General features: G+C 42.3%; 1 protein-coding gene across 3 annotated transcripts in view; it reads left to right on the top strand.

Annotated features, from left to right (window-relative positions):
• Window positions 1-2,636: 2,636 nt before the first annotated feature.
• Window positions 2,637-26,938, top strand: part of cxxc4 (CXXC finger 4) — a 40,227-nt gene continuing 15,925 nt past the window's right edge. The window contains exons 1-2 of one of the 3 annotated variants that reach the window (XM_046862638.1): window positions 2,637-2,973; window positions 5,789-6,746. In XM_046862638.1, coding sequence (XP_046718594.1) covers window positions 5,925-6,746 — 822 coding nt within the window. In that variant the 5' untranslated portion in view covers window positions 2,637-2,973; window positions 5,789-5,924. Of the gene's footprint in view, window positions 2,974-4,967; window positions 5,071-5,524; window positions 5,651-5,788; window positions 6,747-26,938 lie in introns of those variants that run through there. The other 2 variants (XM_046862656.1, XM_046862647.1) reach the window with 2 other exon arrangements.

Below are 26,938 nucleotides of genomic sequence, written 5' to 3'. Positions count from 1 at the left end.
GTCATGTGATCCAACACTTCCTTGGTGGACACCCATGTCCTTTTTTCCTATAGGTTCAGTTTGTGCTGAGCCATAGCCTCTTTCCTGGCTGATATCCATTAATCTCATTGCTTCTTCTGTTAGGGTGTAGAATCCCCAAACTATAGCTTTCAAGCAAACATCTTTCAGATCCTGCATCAGTTGCTGGAATCTTCTCTCAGGCAGGGTTCCAGTGGAAGAGAGGAATTTGGTAAGCAAGGATACATCATTAAGACGTCACTCCTGGTGCAGGAATCAAAGATGAAGATGAAGAAATAAAAAAACTCTCTGATGGTCATCACTGTGACTGCACAAGAACTGACCAAGCTTCCAGATTAGACTCACTAGATGTTGAATTAGTTTGTATTCCCAGCTGGTCAAAACGCATCACTGGAACAATAGTGGGTTTCTCCTCTTCTGACCAACTTGCTCCTTCTAGAACACAGAGGGAAACAAAATATATCTGAGGTAGTTCACGGCAAGATGAAGTATATTGTAAAAGGTCTAAAAAATGACATGGACATTAGTTTATTGATTTTCCTCTTGTGGAAGCACAGCCCCAAAGATCCCAACAAGTTCCAGACTTCTGGTAGGTTTTGAATTCTTGATCAAAGTTCCAGGCTTCCTGAAAAAGTTCCTGGTGTCCTGCTAAATTTTTGAATGATTAATCCCAATTCCTGTTTTGGCTAATCCAAGCACGGCCCAGCTCCACTGTTTAGGACCATGAGGAGAACCTGGAAGGGCAACAGCATAAAACTGTATAAACATGATTGTCCTTCACCAACATGCTTGTGTTTCCATGGAAACTGAAGATCTGGAACTTTCAGGAACTGGAGATTTCAGGTATCAGACTAGGTGAATGAATTTGAATGAAATGAAGGTGATTTATCAGGTTCTCTTCCTGATGTTATGAGTTGTCCTGTTTTAGCTGGAGTAGTTCCGTATACACCTTTTTTGCAGAGGTGTGAAGTAACGGAGTATAAATACTTCTTTACTGTATTTAAGTAGATTTTTCTGGTATCAGTTTTTTACTCCACTATTAATTTTTTAGACTTTTTACTTTTACTCATTACATTTTTACACAAATATCTGTACTTTTTACTTTTTACATTTTCAAACCCGGCTCGTTACTTTAGTTTTAATTCACTGATTTGGTGAAATATTATTTTTATTTTCACTGTGCGTCGATTTCAGCCGAACAACTGATTTCCTGTTACTGCGCGTCTTTTTCACTCCGCTGGTGTATAAAGTCCTGACCCTCACTCAGCACAGATGTAGACTAGTTTATGGAGATAAGAATCAGCAGGCAGAAGCAGTAAGAAGTTTGGGGTTAATGTGGATGAGACAGAGGGAGTCAGTGATGAGAACATGACTGAGAACAGACACATTCCTGATCATCATCATCTTTTCTCTGCTTGTGTTCTATATGTGGATCTTCAGCCTGGATACATTCATTAGGTAACAACATTTTAATTAGTTTTGTATTAATATATATATATATATATATATATATATATATGTATGTATGTATATTTGGCTGTCAAAATAAATCTAAATCAAAATTATTGTAAACGGCACTAAATGTTATTAACGCAATTCAGCACGCATTTCTGTTTCACCATTTTTATAGAAAATGTAAATACATAAATAGATATAAAATATAGATAGATATAAAATAAATAAATAAACTCCAGATAAAAATATTTGTAATCAGTAAACTTTTGTTTTATTTCTGCGCCAAGTCTCAAATCAAACACCAAATCCGCCATGTTTTACACAATTTACCCTCTAGGGGGCGTTTTGTGGGTTTTTCCCTCATAATGGCGACACGAACTTAAATTAGTGTCTTTATTGATCGTACAGATAAAAACAATTCATCATTCAAATCTGTAAAATGTCTATAATTTTATATATAAAAGCTTCCTGACTTGAAGAGGTGCAGTCTCTCCGGTGTCACCTCATTAACTGTCCGTGTGGAAACATAGCAAAGGCTCTTAATGATGTACACATGTCTCTGCACTGTTATAGCCTTTATATTTAATCACTGTACATATGCTATGCAATGACAATAAAGATCTATCTATCTATCTATCTATCTATCTATCTATCTATCTATCTATCTATCTATCTATCTATCTATCTATCTATCCATCTATCTAATATGATGTGAGGTCCAGTTAACAGCTAAAACAGGTAGCAGTAATAACTACTTTTTACTGAAGTACATGTCTGAGACTTCTTTACTTTCACTTGAGTAAAAAGGTTTAATCAGTACTTGAACTTTTACCCGAGTATTTTAGAACATGAGGATCTGCACTTCTACTTAAGTAAAGGATGTGTGTTCTGCTCCTCTGCCTGTATGTAACCTTTCCAAGATCCCTACAAATGATTCTTGTGATCTCTAAAATGTTCCAGAAGTCCTGATAAGTTCCTGATTTCACACAAGAAGGTTCCTGAAAAAGTCCCCAGGTTCTAAGTTTCTGATCAGCTACTGGATCTTCAAGCCAGAGTGTGTGTGTGTGTGTGTGTGTGTGTGTGCGCGGTGAGTTACGGCGGGCGATCAGTAGGTGTCCGCATCGCCGCTTCTGCAGCTCCACACACACACACACGCACGCACGCACGCGCGCGCACATTCATCTCCTCTCGGTTGTGCGGCTTTTATTCACGGCAGCGCGCGCGACAGGCAGACAGGCACGAGCTCGCGCCGCCATCGTTCTTTATTTTCTCGCGTTTCCGGTTCACTTCTTCTTTCATCTTTTTTTTCTTTCTTTTTGTTGATGTTTTCTGTGTCTCAGAGCGGGAAGATGGACCTTCTGTCCTGAGCTCTTTTCTCCTTCATCTGTCCATCATGAACCGCTAACAGGAGACCGGACTTTCTCTCTCTCTCTCTCACACACACACACACACACACACACACACACACACACACACACCGGGATACACGGATCTCGGTAGGTAAGTAATGCACGAGCGCTTTTATATAAAATCCTATTTATTTTTATACTTTCTTTCTTTCTTTCTTTCTTTCTTTCTTTCTTTCTTTCTTTCTTTCTTTCTCTTGAGGATATAATTGAATCCGTTTAATTATTGACAGTGCTCTCTCTCTCTCTCTCTCGCTCTCTCTCTCTCTCTCTCTGTTTTCATTTTCTGTCCATCTTACGCTATTCTTCCACGTGTCTTTCAATTCTCTCTCGTTCTCTCTCTCCCTTCCATTTTTCTTTCTTTTTGTCCATTTCAGTCTATTCATCCACTTGTCTCTCTCTCTCTCTCTCTCTCTCTCTCTCTCTCTCTCTCTCTCTCTAGGTGTTGAGTTTGCCTTTGTCACATGACAGGTTTATATTAAACTTTTGTTGAGAAATGTGAGTGTATGAATGAGAGAGAGAGAGAGAGAGAGAGAGAGAGAGAGCCCCTGAAGTTTCATAAAGTGTTAAGATTTCTCTCTCTCTCTCTCTCTCTCTCTCTCTCTCTCTCTCTCAGTGTGGATGTGTGATTTAGACTCAGATTTCTTCACAGAACACTGCAGGAACACGTGAAGAACCCTCCACTGTTTACCCCTCTTCCTTTCTCTCTTTCTTTCTTTCTTTCTTTCCCCTTTCTCTCTCTTTATCCCTGTACCCTAATATTTAGATGATCTAACTCATCTCTCATTACTTTTCTGCCACTTTCTCTTTCCTCACTTTCTCTTTCCTCTTCTTTCTCTATTTCTCTCTCCATTCCCTCTTCTTTCCCACTTCTTTTCCTTTTCCTCTTTCTCCTGTAGTTTCTGTCTCACCTGTTGTTGTTTTTCTTTTCTGTGCTGCTTCTCTTTTGTTTGTGCTTTCTCTCTCCTCCATCCCTTTCTCTCTCTCTCTCTCCTCTCCCCACCCCCATCTCTCCACCTCTCTCTCTCTCTCTCTCTCTCTCTCTCTCCCTCCCTCCCTTTCTCTCTCCCCTCTCCCTCCTCTCTCCCCTCTCCTCTCTCTCTCTCTCTCTCTCTCCTCCCTCCCTTTCTCTCTCCCCTCTCCTCCTCTCTCCCCTCTCCATCTCTCCACCTCTCTCTCTCTCTCTCTCCCCTCTCCTCCCTCTCTCTCTCCCCTCTCCTCTCTCCACCTCTCCCCCCTCTCTCTCCCCTCTCCTCTCTCCACCTCTCTTCCCCACTCTCTCCTCTCTCTCCCTCTACCTCTACCTCTTCTCATCTCCCTCTTCTCATCTCTCTCTCTCTCTCTCTCTCTCTCTCTCTCTCCCCTCTCCTCCTCTCCCCTCTCCCTCCTCTCTCTCTCCCTCTCTCTCTCCCCTCTCCTCTCTCTCTCTCCCCCTCTCTCTCTCCACCTCTCTTCCCCACTCTCTCCTCTCTCTCCCTCTACCTCTACCTCTTCTCATCTCCCTCTTCTCATCTCTCTCTCTCTCTCTCTCTCCCCTCTCCTCTCTCTCTCCCCTCTCCTCCTCTCTCTCTCTCCTCTCTCCCCTCTCTCCCCTCTCCACCTCTCTCTCTCCCCCTCTCTCCCCCTCTCTCTCTCTCTCTCTCTCTCTCTCTCCCTCCTCTCTCCCCTCTCCTCTCTCCACCTCTCTCCCTCTCTCTCCACCTCTCTTCCCCTCTCTCTCTCTCTCTCCCTCTACCTCTACCTCTCCCTCTTCTCATCTCCCTCTTCTCATCTCTCTCTCTCTCTCTCTCTCTCTCTCTCTCTCTCTCTCTCTCTCCCTACTTCCCCTCCTCCTCTCTCCCTTTCTTTAACCCTTCCTCCTCTCTCCTCCCCTCTCCTCTCTCTCCTTCCTCTCTCTTCCTCCCATCTCTCTCTCTCTCTCTCTCTCTGTTGTATCTCTGATGAAATGTATATAATCAGTGAAGTTATGATGTCATTAAATAGACCAGACTTCTGAGGCCACAGAGGCAGGCACAGTGTGTGTGTGTGTGTGTGTGTATGTATGTGTGTATGTGTGTGTGTGTGTGTGTGTGTATGTATGTGTGTATGTGTGTGTGTGTGTGTGTGTGTTTATAGCCCGTTGCCCCGAGCACGGAAGCGATTCGTGACGCTGTATCTCGGTTAATTAAAAAGCGCGAGCAGCCGGAGGAAGGTAACGTAAGCAGGGGAAATGTGTTTAACGCACTTTTATCGCTGGAAATGAGACGCAGGGGGAGGGGGAGGGGGAGGGAATGTAATGCACACTGCTTCCATCACACACACACAGGGATGACAGGGAGATTTAAGGCTGAATGAGAAATGGAGATGTGGAAAACCGTGAGATGTTGGAGATTTGAGCAGTGAACTCACCTGCTGGCAGCGTTTTATATCCGTTCATTATCATTTAAATCTATTTTATTACGGCTGTTTTTACCTCCGAACTCAAACCTGTAACAAACTGTACATCAACATCTGGATTTATTATCTTATTTATTAGATTTATTAGCTTATTAAAACATTTTCAAACACGTTTACCTGACCTCACTTCCTGTGTCCGAGCACGTTTACATGGCCTCACTTCCTGTGTCCGAGCACATTTACATGACCTCACTTCCTGTGTTTGAGCATGATCACATGATCTCTCTGCTTGTATTCAATCAAGATCACATGATCTGCAGATAAACACAAAATTAAAAACAACAAAATAAACGGGGTCAAAGTCACGGGGAAAATATCTATGCAGAATTTTTGAGGTGAAATAATTTTATACAACTGACTAAAACCGCACGCACTGTGTGTAAAAACATTTACATTGTAGTTTTGGTGTTTTTTGTTGTTGTTGTAGTCTGAAGTCTTTGTTCTGGTGTGTAACAATTGTATGGTTGTTTCAGAGCGCATCGGAATAACCCGCAGTGGAATTAGCGCAGGATGCTAAGGCATTAGCGTGGAAGGAGTTTGGTGTTCCAGAAGGACGGACCTCGTCGTCGCTCCAGCTCTCTGCCCTGGTGCTAATCGCGGTGAGCGGCCATGTCGAACATAAACAGTGCGCTATGCATAGAAAGCGCCGCTAATGCGGAAGTGTCTCTGCTACAGAAGGACGCACTTCAGGAAGCCGGATTAAACCAGCTGTTGGATTACAACGCGGAACTCGAACGCTACCGCTCTTTCGCAAACTTTTACAAAACCAATGGCGCATTTCCACAGAGTGCCAAGATCGCTCGCATCACCACGCCCATCTTCCCCAGTGCGCGGATCGGCGTCTCGCCTTGGAACTGCGACAACGCTGCCGTGCTTTGGGGACGCAAGTCGGCGCCGATCCACCCGAACAGAACCCGGAGCGAGTCGTCTCAGCGTGCCGGGAAACCCGATGCCCTGCAGATGGCAAACGGTAACTTCCTGTCCACGTTATCGCCGGAGCACTGCAGGCCGCTAGCGGGGGACTGCGTCAACAAGCTTAAGTGTGGTGGCGCTGCTGAAGCGGAGATCATGAACCCGGCGTTCTCTGCTCTCCCTGCTCTGGGGGGCATCTCTTTACCCCCTGGGGTCATCGTCATGACTGCGCTGCACTCCCCTGCCTCTGCGTCCGCCGTCACAGACAGCGCGTTTCAGATCGCTAACCTGGCAGACTGCCAGCAGCACAGCAACAACCACAGCAATCACATCTCCTCTCCTGCGTCCGGAGGAAACGCCGCCAAGAAAAAGAGGAAACGCTGCGGTGTGTGTGCCCCCTGCAGGCGGCTCATTAACTGCGGTGTCTGTAGCAGCTGCAGAAACCGCAAGACCGGACACCAGATCTGCAAATTCCGCAAATGTGAAGAGCTGAAGAAGAAACCGGGCTCATCGCTCGAGGTGAGAACCAAACTCCAATCATTCACTTTATTAATGTACAAATTCAAAGGTTTTTCTATCTGGGGATGAAAGTTAAGATCACTCGTCTCATCCTTTGTCTCGTCATGGTTCTTTTCCCTGTACACATTACTGGAATGATTAAAGTCATGTGACTGCTACTCCTGCTTTATATCCAGGTGTTAATGTGAGAGTTTTCTGTAATTCCACAGTAAAACATGAACGCTCACGTTTGTGTAAACGCATTCAAGACGTTGAATCGACATTGGTCTCATCTGTCTTTTTGAGATCTAAATAAGAGAAGTTTCATTTGGTAACAAGATTTAGCGCTGAATTAGCCAGCAAGCGATATTAGCTAGTGGAGTGTGTTCACTAACCAGAACAAATCTCGCTAGAGCTCGAACTAGGCTAGCTGATTAGCATTACACAGAAGAGCTCATACTACTGATACACCACCATTACACCAAAACATCTGGACTGATCTACTATTGCTTTATCCATAATGTTCCCTCCTCTATCTTCACCTTCATCATCCTTACCTTCATCATCTTCACTTTAATCTTTTTCATCTTTGTATATATTTAGTTATATCACTTTGTTCTTCTCTTTCATCAACTTCACTTTAATTTTCACTTTAATCTTCACCTTCATCATCTTTACTTTCGTCTTCATCCTAACCTCTGTCCTCAACTTCATGTTTCTCTTCAGGTTGGCATACGTTTTATTTATTTATTGATCTGGTCCTACTGATGCCAGTGCTGTTATTTCTCCTAATTCCTCTACTAATCACAATAATAATAATAAACACTTTACTCCCAGCACTAATACTGATACTGATCTTACCACTAACCCCAGTACTAATCACACAGTGCAGTACCTAGTACTAAAATAACTCCTAATGCTAGCGCTAATAACACAGTTACTGCTACGTTACTGACTGTAGCGGTGGTGGTGACGTGAATATAGAGGGCAGGAGAGCAGGAGGAGGAGAAGAGCAGCTCGGCCACTTCTCCATCCCTGAACTTTAACTGCGTTTCTAAGACACATCCATTATTTCTATTTATTTCCCTCAGTAACCTTTACCTTCCAGTCACTCTAAAGCGCTTTAAACCCCTATTGCCCCCCAACCCCTCCTTACTTACCCACCCAATCACCCCCAACCCGCCTTTTACCCCCATGAGCCTGAACGTCCCTGCAGCTTCTCTTTTCTCCCTACACGCCTCGTCTAATTGGCAGTAATTAGGGGTGTGTGTTAGAGCGTGTGTGTGTGTGTGTGTGTGTGAATGTAGCTTTGGCTCAGACGCAGTAATTGCTGCCAGTCAGGCTGAGACTGGATTTCAGGCGGAGAAAAAAGCCAAGGTTTTTGGCCGGATTCCAGGCGGAGCTGGGAAACGCTTCTCCCTCACTGCACTCGGCCATTTCACCCAATTACAGACTCCGCCTCCCGATGATCCACATCCCATCATGCACTGCTGCCCTGAACATGCAACACACATACACACACACACACACACACATATATATATATATATATATATATATATATATATATATATATATATATATATATGTCAAGTCAAGTCAAGTCAAGTTTATTTGTATAGCGCTTTTCACAACAGACATTGTCTCAAAGCAGCTTTACACAAATCAACAGTGATGGTGAATGGTGTGCATTTATCCCTGATGAGCAGCCGTGGCGACTGTGGCAAGGAAAAACTCCCTTAGATGTTATGAGGAAGAAACCTTGAGAGGAACCAGACTCAAAAGGGGAACCCATCCTCATCTGGGTGACATCAAGAGTTTGATCATAAATCTTTCAACAATACAGAACACTGGAGAGTGAGAACTAACATGATTACTGGAGTATAAGATTATAAGTAATGTTCTTTCTGCAGTCTTAAACAGTCTATATGGTTAGTAGCTCCGAGTTTTATAAGCTCAGCATTTGTGATCACCACAGATCCAGCATCAGCTTCTCCATGCCAGAGCCTTTAAACACTCCAGGAGGTCCAATGTCAAAACTCCACACATGTAGTGGGATCCAAATGGCACTGGTACGTCTCTAGATGGTTCAGGATGTTTGTGAGTTCGGCATCTACTTCTTTAAAGGTCCGTAATCATCACGAGGTGGGAGGTGACTGGAGCTGGAGCAACCTCAGGATGCCTCGGGATGGGGAGAGAAGAGAAGCAGTGGAGAGGAATTAGCGTAGCTGCTGTTCATGATATTAACAGCACAAGTTGATAATGTGATGTGATCAGATGTTCTGGAGCACAAGGTTATGATGTGATGTGTGTTATGTGTAGGTTTTGCTAAAAAGATACGTTTTTAATCTACACTTAAATTGGGTGAGTGTGTCTGAGCCCCGAACACCGTCAAGAAGACTATTCCAGAGTTTAGGAGCTAAATGTGAAAATGCTCTACCACCTTTAGTGGACTTTGCTATTCTAGGAACTACTAGAAGTCCAGAGTTTTGAGATCTCATATATATATATATATATATATATATATATATATATATATATATATATATATATATTGAGCTGTCCCATGGCGATAATAATTGTTTCATGCCCGGATGATCAGATCATTAACGTCCTCCAGTGAGCTGAAAATTTAGAAACCAAACACAAAGCGTTTCTCAGTGAAACACTCTGAACTGTTTCTCACCTTGTCTCAGGATCTTCACTCCTTTGTGTTCATTCTAACCAGTTTTAGCACTTATATAATAATGAGGGGGCGTGGCTAAACACATGCCAGGTGCTAATTTGTACATTAGGGTGTAAAATTAAACACCAAGTTTTTTAGAAACAGATTGAGAAGGAGGACGAAGTGATCGGATTAGTCATGTGATGTACGTGTGTTACACGCTTACCCTCGGATTCACACTAAAAAATCAGATCAGATTGTACAGATTATTTCATCTTCGATTATTCCATTTTAGACCTGAATAGATTAAACTAGATTATCCTATATTACATTAGATTTTATTAATTTAGTTTAGATTAGATGCACTAAGATTAGATGTTTTTGTTAAAGGCGTGTCTCTGCTTTATGTTCAGCTGTGTTCACCAGTGCACTGATTTCACTCAGCATTACTGAACCAGGAAGTGGTTTATTATAAATATAATGTAGAAAGTTAGACAGGTATCTCAGGCTGCTAGTGAGAGTAAACCATGTGGAGGGTGAGACTGGTATCTCAGGCTGCTAGTGAGAGTGAGACATGTGGAGGGTGAGACGGGTATCTCAGGCTGCTAGTGAGAGTGAGACATGAGTAGAATGAGATGGGTATCTCAGGCTGCTAGTGAGAGTGAGACGTGGAGGGTGAGACGGGTATCTCAGGCTGCTAGTGAGAGTGAGACGTGTAGAATGAGATAGGTATCCCAGGCTGCTAGTGAGAGTGAGACGTGGAGGGTGAGACGGGTATCTCAGGCTGCTAGTGAGAGTGAGACATGTGGAGGGTAAGACGGTATCTCAGGCTGTAAGTGAGATTAAGACATGTGAAGGGTGAGACAGGTATCTCAGGCTGAGAGTGAGACATGTGGAGGGTAAGACAGGTATCTCAGGCTGTAAGTGAGAGTGAGACACGTGGAGGGTAAGACAGGTATCTCAGGCTGTAAGTGAGAGTGAGGCATGTGGAGGGTGAGACAGGTATCTCAGGCTGTAAGTGAGAGTAAGACATGCAGAGGGTGAGACAGGTAGGCTGTGAGACTCTGCTCTGCAGTGCTCTGGTTAAAAAGAAATGAATTCCTTTGTGAAAGAAGTAAAATCAAGCCCTGACACCCCCTGCAGGAGGAATTAGCAACCTGATAACGCTCACATCCACAGGGAAGCATTAGCATTAGTATTCTTCCCCATGCGCTATGTATTGAGAGAAGAAGACTTTAGAACGAATCCCATAATTCACTGTACAACATTTCCGATCATTAATTCCAATAAATTATACTTTTTTTAGCATTAGAAACATGCTCACCATTAGAAACGTCACCATTAGCATGTGTTAGGTAATAGAAAGAACAACTAGCTAGTTTATAACAAGAAGCTAATATCTGTGTGTATTAGCATTATTTATCAGCTAGCTAATGCATACTTAATAAAGTAAACAAAAAAAAGAAAAAAATGTTAACCATGTTAGCTAATATGTAATGTGCTGGAAAAAAAACAAGTTATTTAGTCATGTCTACTAGATCCTGAAGATTTTACTGTGGTTCTTGTGGTTCTTCTGAGGTCCTAAAGGATTGTCCTCTAATGTGTTTCTGCTATGTGTGAATTGCAGTTTTAGTTCGAATGTGGTCATGGTGGTCTGTACTGGGAGTTTAATAGGATGTGTGGTACCTGATGGTGTTTTCTGGTTTGTTACTCCCATACCCCTAACCCAATGTACTCTCTACCCATAACCCCCAGTACATTCTACCCCTAATCTCCTGTACCCTCTACTCATAACCACCTGTTCCCTCTACTCCGAACCCCCTGTATCCTATACCCCTAACCCCCTGTATGCTATACCCCTAACCCCCTGTACCCTATACCCCTAACCCCTGTACCCTCTACCCCTAACCACCTGTATTCTCCACCCCTGACCCGCTGTAACCTCTACCCCTAACCCCTGTACCTCTACCCCTAATCTCCTGTACTCTCCACCCATAACCACCTGTTCCTCTACTCTGAACCCCTGTATCCTATAACCCCTAACCCCTGTACCCTATACCCCTAACCCCTGAACATTCTACCCCTAACCCCTGTACCCTCTACCCCTAATCCCTGTACCCTCTTCCCCTAACCCCTGTACCCTGTACCCTCTACCCCTAATCCCTGTACCTCTACCCCTAACCATAAAACCATAAATATATACAATTATAGAAAAAGTATGAATGAAAATCTCCAATAAACAGAAATTCTTTACATATTTCTGTGTGTTTCAGTGTGAAGCATCAATACATTGTGCCTAGGGCCTGATTTGCATTCAGCCGCCCCATCCACCCCCCCCCGCCCACCCACACACACACACACACACACACACACACACACACACACACAGCATCACATACACACTTTACTTTAGCGTGATAGCTGCCTGGCTTTTTAGCACAGATTACATTTTTATCAGTACAGTGTGATGGTTATGGATGTCATTGACCCCTTAGCCAATCAACTTCATCGACATCCAGATTGATTCTGCATCAGATCTTGACTTTACCATTATTTGTGGCCTTAGACTTAGTCCTAATGCAGTTCTGATGGGTTCTACTGCATTTCTAATGGGCCATGATGCAGTTCTGATGGGTTCTGATCTGTTTCTGGTTGGTTCTGTTGCATTTCTAGTAAGAGTCTTGATGCATTTTGTTATGTGTTTCTGGAGGGCTTTAATACATAAATGAAATCAGAAAGCTCAGGAAAAAATCCTACATTCATGTGAAGACAGGAGGAAATGCGGAGCGGTTTGTTCTGCTCTGTTAGACCTTGAGCACAGACTGAACCAGACCTTGAAATCAAATATAGAATCAGATCTTTTCATTAGAATTGTACGACCTGTAGGAAAATAAAGCTCAGAGGTGTACTGAATGTACAAAAGATGAGGGAGCAGGTGAATACTCAGCCGTGAACTGCTCACTCAGGCTGTGAGGGGAATTAACATTAATATACCCATGTGAGCTGCACCGACTCATCCTGAAAATGAGACACCAGAAAAAGCATCCATCCTGATGTCATTTATATCTGCTCCAAAACACAGATACGTGATCTTAGTATTTCCATCGACATGTCTGTCTCTCAGCTGCCAAAACTTTCTGTTGGTCTGTTATCACGTTAATCGTTTATAAACAACTGTGATTTCATGATTCTTATCAAATATCTCTAATTTCAAGTTTATTTCTAGAGCACTTTTCACAACGGACATTTTCTCAAAGCAGCTTTACAGAACTCGAGAATTATAGAACAAAAATCTTGAGAGGAACCAGACTCAAAAGGGGAACCCATCCTCATTTGGGTGACATCAAAAGTGTGATCATAGTCTTTAAACACTACAGAACACTGGAGAGGGAGAACTAACGTGAGCACTGGCGTGTGTGATTGAGTGATGTTCTTTCTACAGTCTTCTACAGTCATTTGAGGTTGTGGAACCAGGAGCTACTCAACATTTGATATAATCATAGATCCAACACCAGCTTCTCCATGCCAGAGCCTTTAGACACTCAAAGAGGGGAGAGAAAGAGAAGCAGTGGAGAAATTAGCGTAGCTGCTGTTCATGATATTAACAACACAAGTTGATAATGTGCATGTGATCAGATGTTCTGGAGCACAAGGTTATGATGTGATGTGTGTTATGTGTAGAACTCGCTAAAAACATACGTCTTTAATCTATTCCAAAGTTTAGGATGATAAGGTTGAGGCTTATATGGTCAAATAGAAAGTCATGTGTCATCCAATCTTTTAATTATTTAACCCACTTTGTTAACTGGGTCAATTGAGATATTTTATCTGGTTTTGTTGAGATATATAGCTGGGTATCATCAGCATAACAGTGGAAGCTGATCCCATGCCTTTTAATAATATTTCCCAAGGGATGCATTGAGTGTATATTGTGAAATGCAGGGATCCTAGAACTGTACCTTGTGGCACCTCATATTAATCCTGGATAGCTCTCCATTTAAGTCTATGAAATGGTAGCAATCAGACAGGTAGGATTTAAACCAGCTTAATGCCTGTCCCTGAATGCCGATGTAATTCTGTAAATGATCTAGGAGAAGATCATGGTATATAGTGTTGAATGCAGCACTAAGATCTAGTAAAACTAACAGCAAGATGAAGCCTTGGTCTGAAGCTAAAAACAGGTCATTAGTGATTTTAACTAGAGCAGTTTCTGTGCTATGATGGAGCCTGAAACCTGACTGAAACTCTTCAAAGATATTGTTCTCTTGTAAGTAGGAACAGAACTGGGCAGGGACAATATTTTCTAAAATCTTAGACATACTGTAAATGGGAGATTTGAAATTGGTCTGTAATCTGATAGCGTGTTTGGATCCAAATAAGGTTTCTTAATGAGGGTCTTAATAAAAAAAAAGCCACTTGACTTGACTTAATAACTGCTAGCTTGAGGGATTTAGGGACATGTCCTAACGATAGTGAGGAGTTAATAATATTCAGAAGAGACTCACCAGCTGTATGTAACACTTCCTTCAGTAGATTAGTTGGAATGGGATCTAACTGACATGTTGTTGATTTAGCTTTGGTTATAACATTATACAGCTCTTCCTGTCCTGGACAACAGTGTAGTTGTGGAGTTTTAGGTGAGATAATGTCAGGAGATGGTCTCAGAGGTTGAACTGCCACAATTGTTTTTCTAATGTCATCTATTTTTTTCAGTGAAGAAATCCAAAAAGTCCTCACTACTAAACTGTGATGGAACACAATTTTCAGAGCCCTGATTTGTAATTAGTTTAGCTACTGTTGAAAAAAGGAACCTGGGATTGTTTTTGTTATTTTCTATGAGTTTGCTCAGATGTTCAGCTCTAGCAGCTTTTAGCGCCTGTCTGTAGCTGAGCATACTGTCTTTATACGCAATTCTAAATACCTCCAATTTAGTTTTCCTCCATTTTCTCTCCAGATTACGGGCTGTTCTCTTGAGGGCATGCGTATGACTATTATACCAAGGTGCAGGTGCTTGTTCTCGAACCTTTTTGAACCGGATGGGGGCAACGGTGTCTAATGTGCTAGTGAGGATAAGGTCTATGTTGTTTACCATTTCATCAAGATCATTAGCAGTTATGGGTTTAGTGAGAAATTGAGATAAATCAGGCAGGTTATTTATGAATCTGTCCTTAGTGGTTGGAACAATAGTCCTACCAAGTCGATAGCGTGGTGAAACACGGCTAATCTGCTCTACCGGTAGTGTGTACAGTATGAGGTAATGGTCGGTGATGTCATCACTCTGAGGTAAAATATCTATATCAGTGACGTCTGCTCCGTGGGATATTATTAAGTCTAGTGTGTGGTTAAACGGTGAGTTGGTCTGGTGACGTTTTTGTTTAAACCCAAAAGAGTTTAATAAGTCGACAAATGATAATCCTAGAGCATCGTTTACATCATCTACATGAATATTAAAATCTCCTACAAGCAGCACTTTATCAAAATTGATCAAGAGATCTGAATAAAAAACTAGCAAATTCTTCCGTAGGGCCCTGGGGGTCTGTACACCTTTCACACATTGTCTCCAAAACATCCTACATTTGCTGTCCCTCTAATAAACTCGTTTCTAATCACACTACAGTCTTCCTCCTTCAGAGTACAGAGTGAGTATACTGTAGTATGTGAGTTTAGTGTGGGCTACTGTAGCATGTAAAAGTGTGGGTTTAATGTAGAATGAGAGTATAGTATGCATATACTGTAGTATGAGAGTATAGTGTAAGTATACTGTAGTATGAGAGTATAGTATGCATATACTGTAGTATGAGAGTATAGTGTAAGTATACTGTAGTATGAGAGTATAGTGTAAGTATACTGTAGTATGAGTATAGTAAGTGTACTGTAGTATGAGAGTATAGTGTAAGTATACTGTAGTATGAGAGTATAGTGTAAGTATACTGTAATATGAGAGTATAGTGTAAGTATACTGTAGTATGAGAGTATAGTGTAAGTATACTGTAGTATGAGAGTATAGTGTACGTATACTGTAATATGAGAGTATAGTGTAAGTAAACTGTAGTATGAGTATAGTGTAAGTATACTGTAGTATGAGTATAGTAAGTGTACTGTAGTATGAGAGTATAGTGTAAGTATACTGTAGTATGAGAGTATAGTGTAAGTATACTGTAGTATGAGAGTATAGTGTAAGTATACTGTAGTATGAGTATAGTGTAAGTATACTGTAGTATGAGTATAGTAAGTGTACTGTAGTATGAGAGTATAGTGTAAGTATACTGTAATATGAGAGTATAGTGTAAGTATACTGTAGTATGAGTATAGTGTAAGTATACTGTGTATGAGTATAGTAAGTGTACTGTAGTATGAGAGTATAGTGTAAGTATACTGTAGTATGAGAGTATGGTGTAAGTATACTGTAGTATGAGTATAGTGTAAGTATACTGTAGTATGAGTATAGTAAGTGTACTGTAGTATGAGAGTATAGTGTAAGTATACTGTAGTATGAGAGTATAGTGTAAGTATACTGTAGTATGAGTATAGTAAGTGTACTGTAGTATGAGAATATAGTGTAAGTATACTGTAGTATGAGAGTATAGTGTAAGTATACTGTAGTATGAGTATAGTGTAAGTATACTGTAGTATGAGAGTATAGTGTAAGTATACTGTAGTATGAGAGTATAGTGTAAGTATACTGTAGTATGAGTATAGTAAGTATACTGTAGTATGAGTATAGTAAGTGTACTGTAGTATGAGAGTATAGTGTAAGTATACTGTAATATGAGAGTATAGTGTAAGTATACTGTAGTATGAGAGTATAGTGTAAGTATACTGTAGTATGAGTATAGTAAGTGTACTGTAGTATGAGAGTATAGTGTAAGTATATTGTAGTATGAGAGTATAGTGTGACTATACTGTAGTATGAGAGTATAGTGTAAGTATACTGTAGTATGAGAGTATAGTGTAAGTATACTGAAGTATGAGAGTATAGTGTAAGTATACTGTAGTATGACAGTATATTGTGACTATACTGTAGTATGAGAGTACGGAATGAGTATACTGTAGAATTAGTGTATAGTGTGAGTATAGTGTGAGTATAGTATGAACATATAGTGTGAGTATAGTGTGAGTATAGTATGAACATATAGTGTGAGTATACTGTAGAATGAGAGTATAGTGTAAGTATGCTGTAGTATGACACTGGCAGGTGAGGAGGGAAACAGGGAGAAGAAATCTCCTGACCCTGAAAACCAGCATACAATTAGCGAGCGCAGTGGGATTCGCTGATGTCAGGCGGAAGAACGGGTGACGTGGGAGATGCTTGGCTCTTTTGTGCTCGCACCGGGAGCACGCTGTAATGAAAAGGTCATGGCGCCATTGTACAGCGCTCTCACAGCCACAAGGATTTTTTTCCCTTTTTTTAAAATAAATAAATGGTTGGTGGCAGGACCTTGAAGAGCGGCGGCTTTAATGATTGCGGAGGAGCCGAATAAGCGTCCGTGGGCAGTGCTAATTTGTTTTAGGTGTGCTCAGAATAGATAAGGACGAATGTGTGGCCTTCCAGCCCGCTCTTCCTCCTCCCTCTTCCTCCACAACCTTTGCTTCCCTGGAGATAACGCTGTACGCTAGCAGCCAATCTCAGCGGGGGAGACAGGGAAAAGCGAGGAGGAAAAAAAAGACAGGAGGGAGTGAAGGCGATAATAAAAAGGAAGAAAAGAAAGAAAGGAAGGCCTGAGGGACAGGCAGCCTTAGATGTGCTGATTGGTGGATTTATTCAGCTCTAAACTCACAGGCTAATCTAACCGACATCAGAGATGGGGAGAGAGAAAAACAAATATCCGAGTCGCGTAACGAGTCTCAGACCTAAAGGCCAACCTTAAGCTCCTGTCAAGACGATGTGCGATTGCTTAATTACGCCAATCTCTCGCTCTGGCACTGACGAGACACGAGCCGTCTCCACTTCCCCTCCGTATTATTTTTAGTCTGGGTTTAGAACGCTAGTCTCTGAGCTATCTGTTAAAAACTGAAACAAAAATCTAAAATAAAATAACTTATTCACACACACCTGGTGTTTTAATTCAATTTAATAACAATAAACATTGTCTAATGTGGTAATAAAAGAATATACGTCTGTTCTTAATCATTTTAAGTTTGTCCCTAATAAGTGATCCAGTGGTGACTCTGGTGAAGTAAAATCTCCTTGAGACTTCACGAGGAAGAAACCTTGCGAGGAACCAGACTCAAAAGCGAGCCTCATCCTCAACTCTGAATGTCCTTCATTACAGTTGCATCAGTTTTGAGGTTATAAACTGTTCGGTGATGGTGATTAAATGTAAACTGTCATCCTGAGCACATTGTAGGAGACTGTTGATATTAACTACAGTCCAAATCGAATAGTTTTTTTACACATAGTACATCATTTTCCAAAGAAAAAGATGTAATGTATTTACAGTCGTATTCGATGTTCAGTAGCTACATGAACAATATGCACTTGTGGGCAGAGTTTATCTAAAATAGGGGCGTGTCTTTATGATGTTTTGTTTCTGAATGTGAGCTTGTCGTGAATGCTGTAATAAGAACCGGTGTGAAGTCTAGCACCACTGTCAGGCTGTTTTATGTTATTACAATAACCACACTGAAATATATGTTTTTATGCATGTAAACACACACACACACACACACACACACACACACACACACACACACTGAGAAACATCCTTAAAGGACATAATATACATAAATTACTAATCAGTAATTTAAGTATAACAGTAAGTTAGAGGACATTAGAGGAGACGTATCTTAAGCAGAGACATGGCTTCACATTTCAGCACTGAATTATTCATGGATAATAGTATAAATGAACAATAAAGTGAGCGTTTAGCATCACAGATTAGCATCATTCAGATTATCCTTCACACCTCCTATTAGTCTTTCATTAATATTGTAATGATATTAAACACATCAGCAAACCCAATATCAGCATCTTTAGTCTGTATTTTCTATCCCAGGTTCTTTTTCCAGGTGTAATATATATAATATACAGTATCTGTTGCTTGTTAGCTACATTGGTTTTAATGCGTTGATCAGATCAATGCATATAAAAACAATGAAATATATAAAAATACAGATTAAAAAATTATTATTATTATTATGATTATTGTGGATAAAAATGGCCTCCGCGTGCTCCTGATAGAACATCTCCGTCTCCATCTCGGTCTCGGGTGTGAAATGGAAAGGGACGGTGTGAAAGTGCAGTGCGGTGAACGCTAATGTGCTGCGCTTTAAATTTTTAACAGCCCCATGTGAATAATTGATGTGGGCTCCGGCTGGGAAGTTAAAAGGTATCTCGTCATTACAGAGACGCTGTTTGGGGGAAAAACACGACACCGAGTTCCGAGACGTACGACGGACTGTACCATAAAAATAGACCTGGAATCTAAAACTGTGATATTTTCCCTGAAAACACACAGACATCATGATGTTTTATAAATATAATCTCTACAGTGTAGTGCAGTGACACGTAGGGGCCTAAGCACAATTCCACTGCTACTGCCAAGTTCTTTTCTCTCTTCTCATTTCTCTCATTTGCTAAGCACAAACAATTCTCATAACACAAGAGAGTGCAAACTATTTTCAGGTGGTTAGAAGGTTTTGTTTCATGTTCTCTAACACCAGTTTAATGACAGGTTTATATTATTGTGCTTGTTAGCGTTTAGAAAAACACAAGTAATGGATTACTGATGTGTAAAGAAGTGTTTACCATGTGTGGAAGGAGTCTCCAGTGTCAGTGGGTATTAACAGTCAGATATAAAGCTACACTTCATCAAGGTGCTCACAAGCTGGTATCAAAAAGTATTGAGATTCCCTTTGTTTACAAGAAAGTGCTTTTTTTAATCTACGTTTAACCTTCGAAATAGTCCCCTCGCACAGCCATGCAGCACCCCAGCTTTGCTTCTGAAATGTGTTCTGGAAGTCTTCAAGCTCCTTCTGTGATTCACGCTGGCAATCATTGAGCTGGGTCTTCAAGTCTTCAGGAGCCAAATCTGGTGAATGGGATGGGTGCAAATGTGAGATCATGTTTCCAGCGAGAAACTGACACGTGAGAAGAGCTCGGTGTCAGGGGCACACATGGTCACAATAGCAGACGTGGTTCAAGTTTATTTCTATTGTGCTTTTTCACAATGGACATTGTCTCCAAGCAGCTTTACATAACTTAAGAATGAAAGGGAATGATGTGTATTTATCCCTGCTGAGCAGCCTGGGTTAAATGTGGCAAGGAAAAACTCCCTTAGATGGTATGAGGAAGAAACCTAAGGGGAACCAGACATGGTAAGTGGTAATCTGCATGGCCAGATTAGCACCAGTTGCACAAGTCAAGTTTATTTCTATTGCGCTTTTCACAACACACATCGTCTCAAAGCAGCTTTACAGAATTTAACAGTGAAGGTGAATGACGTGTATTTATCCCTGATGAGCTCCATGGAGACTGTGGTGAAGGAAAAACTCCCTTAGATGTTATGAGGAAGAAACCTTGAGAGGAACCAGACTCAAAAGGGGAACCTCATCCTTATTTGGGTGACATCAAGAGTGTGATTATAAGCTCTGGATGTACACAGGACGTGCTCCATGTGACTGTGCATGCTGCCTTTCTGCTGCCATCTGTTGCCGGGTTGCAAAACATTTTATTGTCATATTCCCTTCATGCAGTAAGATCAGCCCCTAACGAGCCCATCTCTGCTTCATCAGTGTCCCAGGTGTGAGAGTTAAAGGTCAAGAGCAGTGTGTTGGGGCAGGTGTGAGAGGGAAAGGGCAGTGTGTTGGGGCAGGTGTGAGACGGAAAGGGCAGTGTGTTGGGCAGGTGTGAGAGTAAAAGGGCAAGGGCAGTGTGTTGGGCAGGTGTGAGAGGGAAAGGGCAGTGTGTTGGGGCAGGTGTGAGAGGTAAAGGGCAAGGGCAGTGTGTTGGGGCAGGTGTGAGAGGGAAAGGGCAAGGGCAGTGTGTTGGGGCAGGTGTGAGAGGAAAGGGCAGTGTGTTGGGGCAGGTGTGAGAGGGAAAGGGCAGTGTGTTGGGGCAGGTGTGAGAGGAAAGGGCAGTGTGTTGGGCAGGTGTGAGAGAAAAGGGCAAGGGCAGTGTGTTGGGCAGGTGTGAGAGTTAAAGGGCAAGGGCAGTGTGTTGGGCAGGTGTGAGAGGGAAAGGGCAGTGTGTTGGGGCAGGTGTGAGAGGGAAAGGGCAGTGTGTTGGGGCAGGTGTGAGAGGGAAAGGGCAAGGGCAGTGTGTTGGGGCAGGTGTGAGAGGGAAAGGGCAGTGTGTTGGGCAGGTGTGAAATCTGTTGAGGGCAAAACAAAAGCAATGTTATTGCGCCAGTTATTACTGTTTGTGGAATTCTGTGATAGAATTTGAAAATAATCTCTGGAATATTTGCACTTATGCTACATCAGTCTGATGCTTTGCTCTTGTCTTCTGTATTCAGATGCTAAGAGAGATTTATTCACAGATTAGAGAGGAACAGGTTAACAGTGATTGGGCTTTATTACCTTATTGTATAAACTCCCTTAGATGTTATGAGGAAGAAACCTTGAGAGGAACCAGACTCAAAAGGGGAACCTCATCCTCATTTGGGTGACATCAAGAGTGTGATTATAAGCTCTGGATGTACACAGGACGTGCTCCCTTGACTGTGCATGCTGCCTTTCTGCTGCCATCTGTTGCCGTGTTGCAAAACATTTTAATGTCATATTCCCTTCATGCAGTAAGATCAGCCCCTAACGAGCCCATCTCTGCTTCATCAGTGTCCCAGAGAGGAGATGTTTATTACTGCAAAGGCCATGGGTTTTTTAGGTGCATATGTGGGGCAGGTGTGAGAGGGAAAGGGCAAGGGCAGCGTGATGGGCAGGTGTGAGAGGGAAAGGGCAAGGGCAGTGTGTTGGGCAGTTGTGAGAGGGAAAGGGCAAGGGCAGTGTGTTGGGGCAGGTGTGAGAGGGAAAGGGCAAAGGCAGTGTGTTGGGGCAGGTGTGAGAGAAAAAGGGCAAGGGCAGTGTGTTGGGGAAGGTGTGAGAGGGAAAGGGCAGTGTGTTGGGGCAGGTGTGAGAGGGAAAGGGCAGTGTGTTGGGCAGGTGTGAAATCTGTTGAGGGTAAAACAAAAGCAATGTTATTGCGCCAGTTATTACTGTGTGTGGAATTCTGTGATAGAATTTGAAAATAATCTCTGGAATATTTGCACTTACGCTACATCAGTCTGATGCTTTGCTCTCGTCTTCTGTATTCAGATGCTAAGAGAGATTTATTCACAGATTAGAGAGGAACAGGTTAACAGTGCTTGGGCTTTATTAACTTTTTGTATCATTTAGTGATGAGGCACTTGATGGCTCAAAATCAGCGTGACCCACTCTCCTCTCATCAACTGTAACATTAAAACCACCTGCCTAATATTGTGTAGTTCCTCCTTATAACCACCAACACAGAGCTCAGGTTCTCCTCAGCCTGGGTTCCACAAGACCTCAGAAGGTGTGTGGAAATGAATAACTAAACATTATCAGCAGGTCCTTTAAGTCTTGTAAGTTGTGAGGTAGAGCCTCCATAGATCAGCCCACGCACCCGGTCATCTACATGATGGACAAGAAAATTCTTTAGGCCTTTGTTTATTGCTCCATGGTCTAGTTCTGAGAAACATTTGTCCATACGCAGGAAGCTGTGATGCTCTGTGTACCGACTCCTTTCCAGCAGGATCTCTTCTGTCTCCAGTTTATCGGGTTTCTTTCCTCCAGGAACGTTTGGTAGATACTCACCCCTGCATCCTGGGATAAACCTTACAGCACCTGCTGTTTTGTAGATTCACCGAACCAGGTGTCTAGACATCACAATTTGGCTCTGATACTTACACTCATTTTCCTCTTCACACGAGCCGCAGTAACGAACGTATCATTTACTAAAACCTTGCTGATCGACTGTTAATAAAAATAGAGTAGAAAGTGAAGATCCATCAATGGATTTTGCTTAAGAAAATCAGTAACGGTGGAAAAACTGTTTTGTATGTTTTGTTGATAGGAAAAAAGTGAAAGAGCAAAACCTGCTTTAGAGTTTTTATTTTTAAGTCCATGTGTGTAAACTTCAGTGGCGTCTCTGTGGAAATAACATTTCTGACATCATTAATATCGGTGAAGCGTTTCTGACTTGACTGTACACATACGGGCTGGAAAGAGAAACCCAGTTTAAACAAAACGTGTGTGTTTCTGTGCAGACGGACGTGAGCCGTGCTGCATGCTCACGCTGCTGCTTATTACCTCAAAATATCAGCGCTTCCAATTTAAGCCCCCGAGAAAGCGGCAGCTCCCACACATATGCTGCAGAATCTGTCGAGAGGAGCGAGGCGAACCCGCTGCTGCTGCTTTGCATTTTGATTTAACATTTCAGAGAGCAGGCAATCTGCTCACCGCGCTCGATTAGCGTGCTACGCTACGCCAACGCAGCGCAGGTAGTCAGCCTTTTCCACCTCATATACCCCGAGGATGGCATGGGGGGAGTGAGGAGGGGGAGGGGTTGTTGGTTGGGGGGAATTTTTAAAAAGCTGTTTTGAGCTCAGTGACATGTGAATAGATTCCGACGAGGAGAAACAAGATGACCATTACACACAACTGAATGTTGATCATATCAGAAACATTATATAATAATATATAAATAATAATTATTATATATTATGTAATAAAACATAATAATAATATAAAAAACTAAATTAAACCATTCATATTGATTGGTCTGTGTGACGCTAATCATCAAAAGTGTGGCTTTAAATTATCAAGAAAATGATTAGGGATGAAGTCCACAGCGGATCATCCGTCTCCATCCCCCCCTGTCTTCTACATCTGCCTCTTTCACACCAACTACCTGCATGTCTTCCCTCACCACATCCATAAACCTCCTGCTCGATCTTCCTCTTTTCCTTCTTCCTGGTGTCTCCATCCTCAGCATTCTCCTACTGATATACCCCATGTCCCTCCTCTGCACATGTCCAAACCATCTCAATATCACCTCCCTCACCTTGTCTCCAAAATGTCCTACACGTGCTGTCCCTCTAATAAACTCATTTCTAATCCTGTCCATCGTCGTCACCCCCAATGAACATCTCAACATCTTGAGCTCTGCTACCTCCAGCTCCACCTCCTGTCTTTTACTCAATGCCACTGTCTCTAATCCATACAACATCTCAGGTCTCACCACAGTCCTATAAACTTTCCCTTTCACTCTCACAGATACTCTTCTATCACTAATCACTCCTGCTATCACGCTTCTCCACCCACTCCACTCTGCCTGCACTCTTTTCTTCACTTCTCTAACACAATCTCCATTACTTTGCACTGTTGACCCCAGGTATCTAAACTCCTCCACCTTCTCCACCTCTTCTCCCTGCAACCGCACCTCCACTGCCCTCCCTCTCATTCACACTCATGTACTCTGTCTTACTCCTACTGACTTTCATTCCCCTTCTCTCCGGCATGTACCTCCACCTCTCCAGGCTCTTCTCCACCTGCTCCCTACTCTCACCACAAATCACAATATCATCGACAAACATCATAGTCCAGGGAGATCCTTGATGCAGTCCAACCTCCACCTTGAACCAGTCTGTCGTTCCTACTGCACACTTCACTGCTGTCACACTGTCCTCATACATGTTTTGCACCACCCTCACATACTTCTCTGACACACCAGACTTCCTCATACAATACCACAACTCCTCTCTCCACCCTGTCGTACGGTTTCTCTAAATCCACAAACACACAATGCAGCTCCTTCTGACCTTCTCTATACTTCTCCATCAACATTCTCAAAGCAAATAATCCGTCTGTGGTGCTCTTCCTCGCATGAAACCATACTGCTGCTCACAGATGGTCACCTCTTCTCTCAGCCTGGCTTCCACTACTCTTTCCCATAACTTCATGGTGTGACTGATCAACTTTATTCCCCTGTAGTTACTGCAGGTCTGCATATCTCCCTTATTCTTAAAGATCAGTACCAGCACACTCCTTCTCCATTCCTCAGGCATCTTCTCACCTTCCAAAATCCTGTTAAACAATCTGGTTAAAAAGTCCACTGCATCTCTCCTAAACATCTCCATGCTTCTACTGGTATGTCATCTGGTCCAACCGACTTTCCACTTTTCATCCTCTTAATCGCTGCTCTCACTTCCTCCTTACTAATACTATCCACTTCCTGCTTCACATCTCCACACCATTCAACCTTCTCTCTCTCAAAATACTCCCTCCATCTTCTCAACACACTCTCCTGACTAGTCAACACATTTCCATCTCCATCCTTTATTGCTCTAACTTGCAGCACATCCTTCCCAGCTCGGTTCATCTGCCTGGAAAATCGGTATAAATTTCTTTATAAAATATTATTTTATATATCATTTAACCAAGCAGGCATTTTATTTTATATTGTTTTAAAAATGTAAACTGTTGATGTTTACAAATGTTATTATTAATAAACTGAGTAAAAAAAGATGACAAGCAATTTTATGTTTTGCATTTCTTCCCCCAAATTGTACCGAATCGTGATTTAAAATCCGACTTTGTGTACCGTTACACCACTGATAAATAAATAAATATATATTTATATACAGTATAAATTTAAGTTTATTTAGAGTTGATTCACTTTTTGATTAACTTTCATTTTTCATTCAAAGTTAAAGACGGGGAACACATACATTTATTATCAGCAGGAGGTTTAAAATAGGGGGGTATTGAGAGAGGCATTAAGTGGAAAGTAAAAGGAGTGTTGAGAGAGGTATCATTAGGAGTGTTGACTGAAGTATTAGGAGGGGTGACGAGAGGGGTGTTGAGGGGAGTATTGGGAGGAGTGTTGGGAGGAGTATTGAGAGGGGTGTTGGGGATGTGACAAGAGAGGTGTTAAAAGGAGTATTGGGAGAAGTGTTGAGAGGGGTGTTGGGAGGAGTATTGAGAGGGGTGTTGAGAGGGGTGACGAGAGAGGTGTTAAAAGGAGTATTGGGAGAAGTGTTGAGAGGGGTGTTGAGAGGAGTATTGAGAGGGGTGTTGGGAGGAGTATTGAGAGGGGTGTTGAGGGAGTATTGGGAGGGTGATGAGAGGGGTGTTGGGAGGAGTATTGGGAGGGGTGTTGAGGGGAGTATGGAGAGCGGTGTTGGGAGGAGTATTGAGGGGGTGTTGGGAGGAGTGTTGAGAGGAGTATTGAGAGGAGTGTTGGGAGGAGTGTTGTTTTACTGGAAAGTGCCTTGTGCTCCTTTTGGTTGCTGTAAGGTGCTTTATAAATAAAATTTGATTTGATTTTGATTTAAAAGGGGTATTGAGAGGGGTGTTCAGAGGGGTGTTGAGAGGGGTGTTAAGGGGAGTATTGGGAGGGGTGTTGGGAGGGGTGTTGAGGGGAGTATTGAGAGGGGCATTGTAAGTGGATTTGAGAGGGGCATTGAGAGGCTTGTTGAGAGGTACTGTATATTGAGGGCAGTTTTAAGAAGGAACGTGATATTAATCTACAACAATGAATCTGTATTTAAGAAGTGTATTCATCTATTTGTCTTCCCGTCATTTCAGGATCTCACTACTTTAAGCCTCACTGTGAATCCAGAATGATCTGTAAAGTGAATTTTGTTTGTAAAGCATTTTCTGTTTCTACACCAGCATTTTTAAAGTCTTATGGCAAATAAAAGTAAGATAAATTAAACAGCTGGTAGGGGTCCCAAGTGTACATAAAGGTCATTAGTAGGCTTCAAGAAGATATCAGTGGTGATTTAGAGGACAAATGGATAATGTTGAAAATGAGGCAGAAACATCAAGGTCACTGAGGAGAGATTCAGAGGGCATTGAACAGGTAGCTTAAAGGACATTTATAAGCCATTAAGTGGCCACTGTGAGAAAGTCAGAGGCCATCAAGAGATGGTGCTAATAAGGCAGTACTTAGGGGGCAAGGGCACATAGGGGGAATTAAGAGGGCATTAGAAAGGCCCAGAGTAGGACACTGGGGAGAGTTTGCGGTTACCTGCTGCTCTAAACTCTGGCAGCTGTAGTTTCCCTGCTTTCAAATATTTAATCTTGTTAAATGGTCCTAATGAGCAGATAATTATTCAAGTCAGAAGTGTTGGAGGAGGGAAATCAATCCGTAACCAGGACTGAGGATCGAATCACGGCTCCGGAATGGCTTTAGGGCTTGAGTTCCAGCTCGTGTGATGTTCAATCACAGATGTACAGGAAGTGGCGTATCAGATTTGATGAATTTTCTTTTTTTTTTTCTTTTTTTTTAGCAGCGATGCTGTGTTGTACAGAGCGAGTGGCTAATCCAGGCTGGAATCTTAGCTCCACCATGGCCTCCTGTGCTCCTTAGCAGTTCGGGAAAGTCGATTTATTGAATATAAACGTTTCTAATCATTACAGTTCCCTGGATGTTTTAGATTGCGGCGGTTTCGAGACGCTGCAAGGCTAAAGTAATCACCTGCCGAGTGAATAGATGAGCGAGTGTGTGTGGTGCTCGGCCTTGGCTCGTCGTGCTGAGATGAGATTTCTCTCCCAACGTGCCTGTGATGGATTACTACACCGTCCA

The sequence above is a fragment of the Silurus meridionalis genome, chromosome 2 (genome assembly GCF_014805685.1).
Source record: "Silurus meridionalis isolate SWU-2019-XX chromosome 2, ASM1480568v1, whole genome shotgun sequence".
Taxonomy (NCBI): Eukaryota; Metazoa; Chordata; class Actinopteri; order Siluriformes; family Siluridae; genus Silurus; species Silurus meridionalis.
Note: the sequence above shows the minus strand (reverse complement) of the source record. Positions and strands in the feature narration are given on the sequence as shown.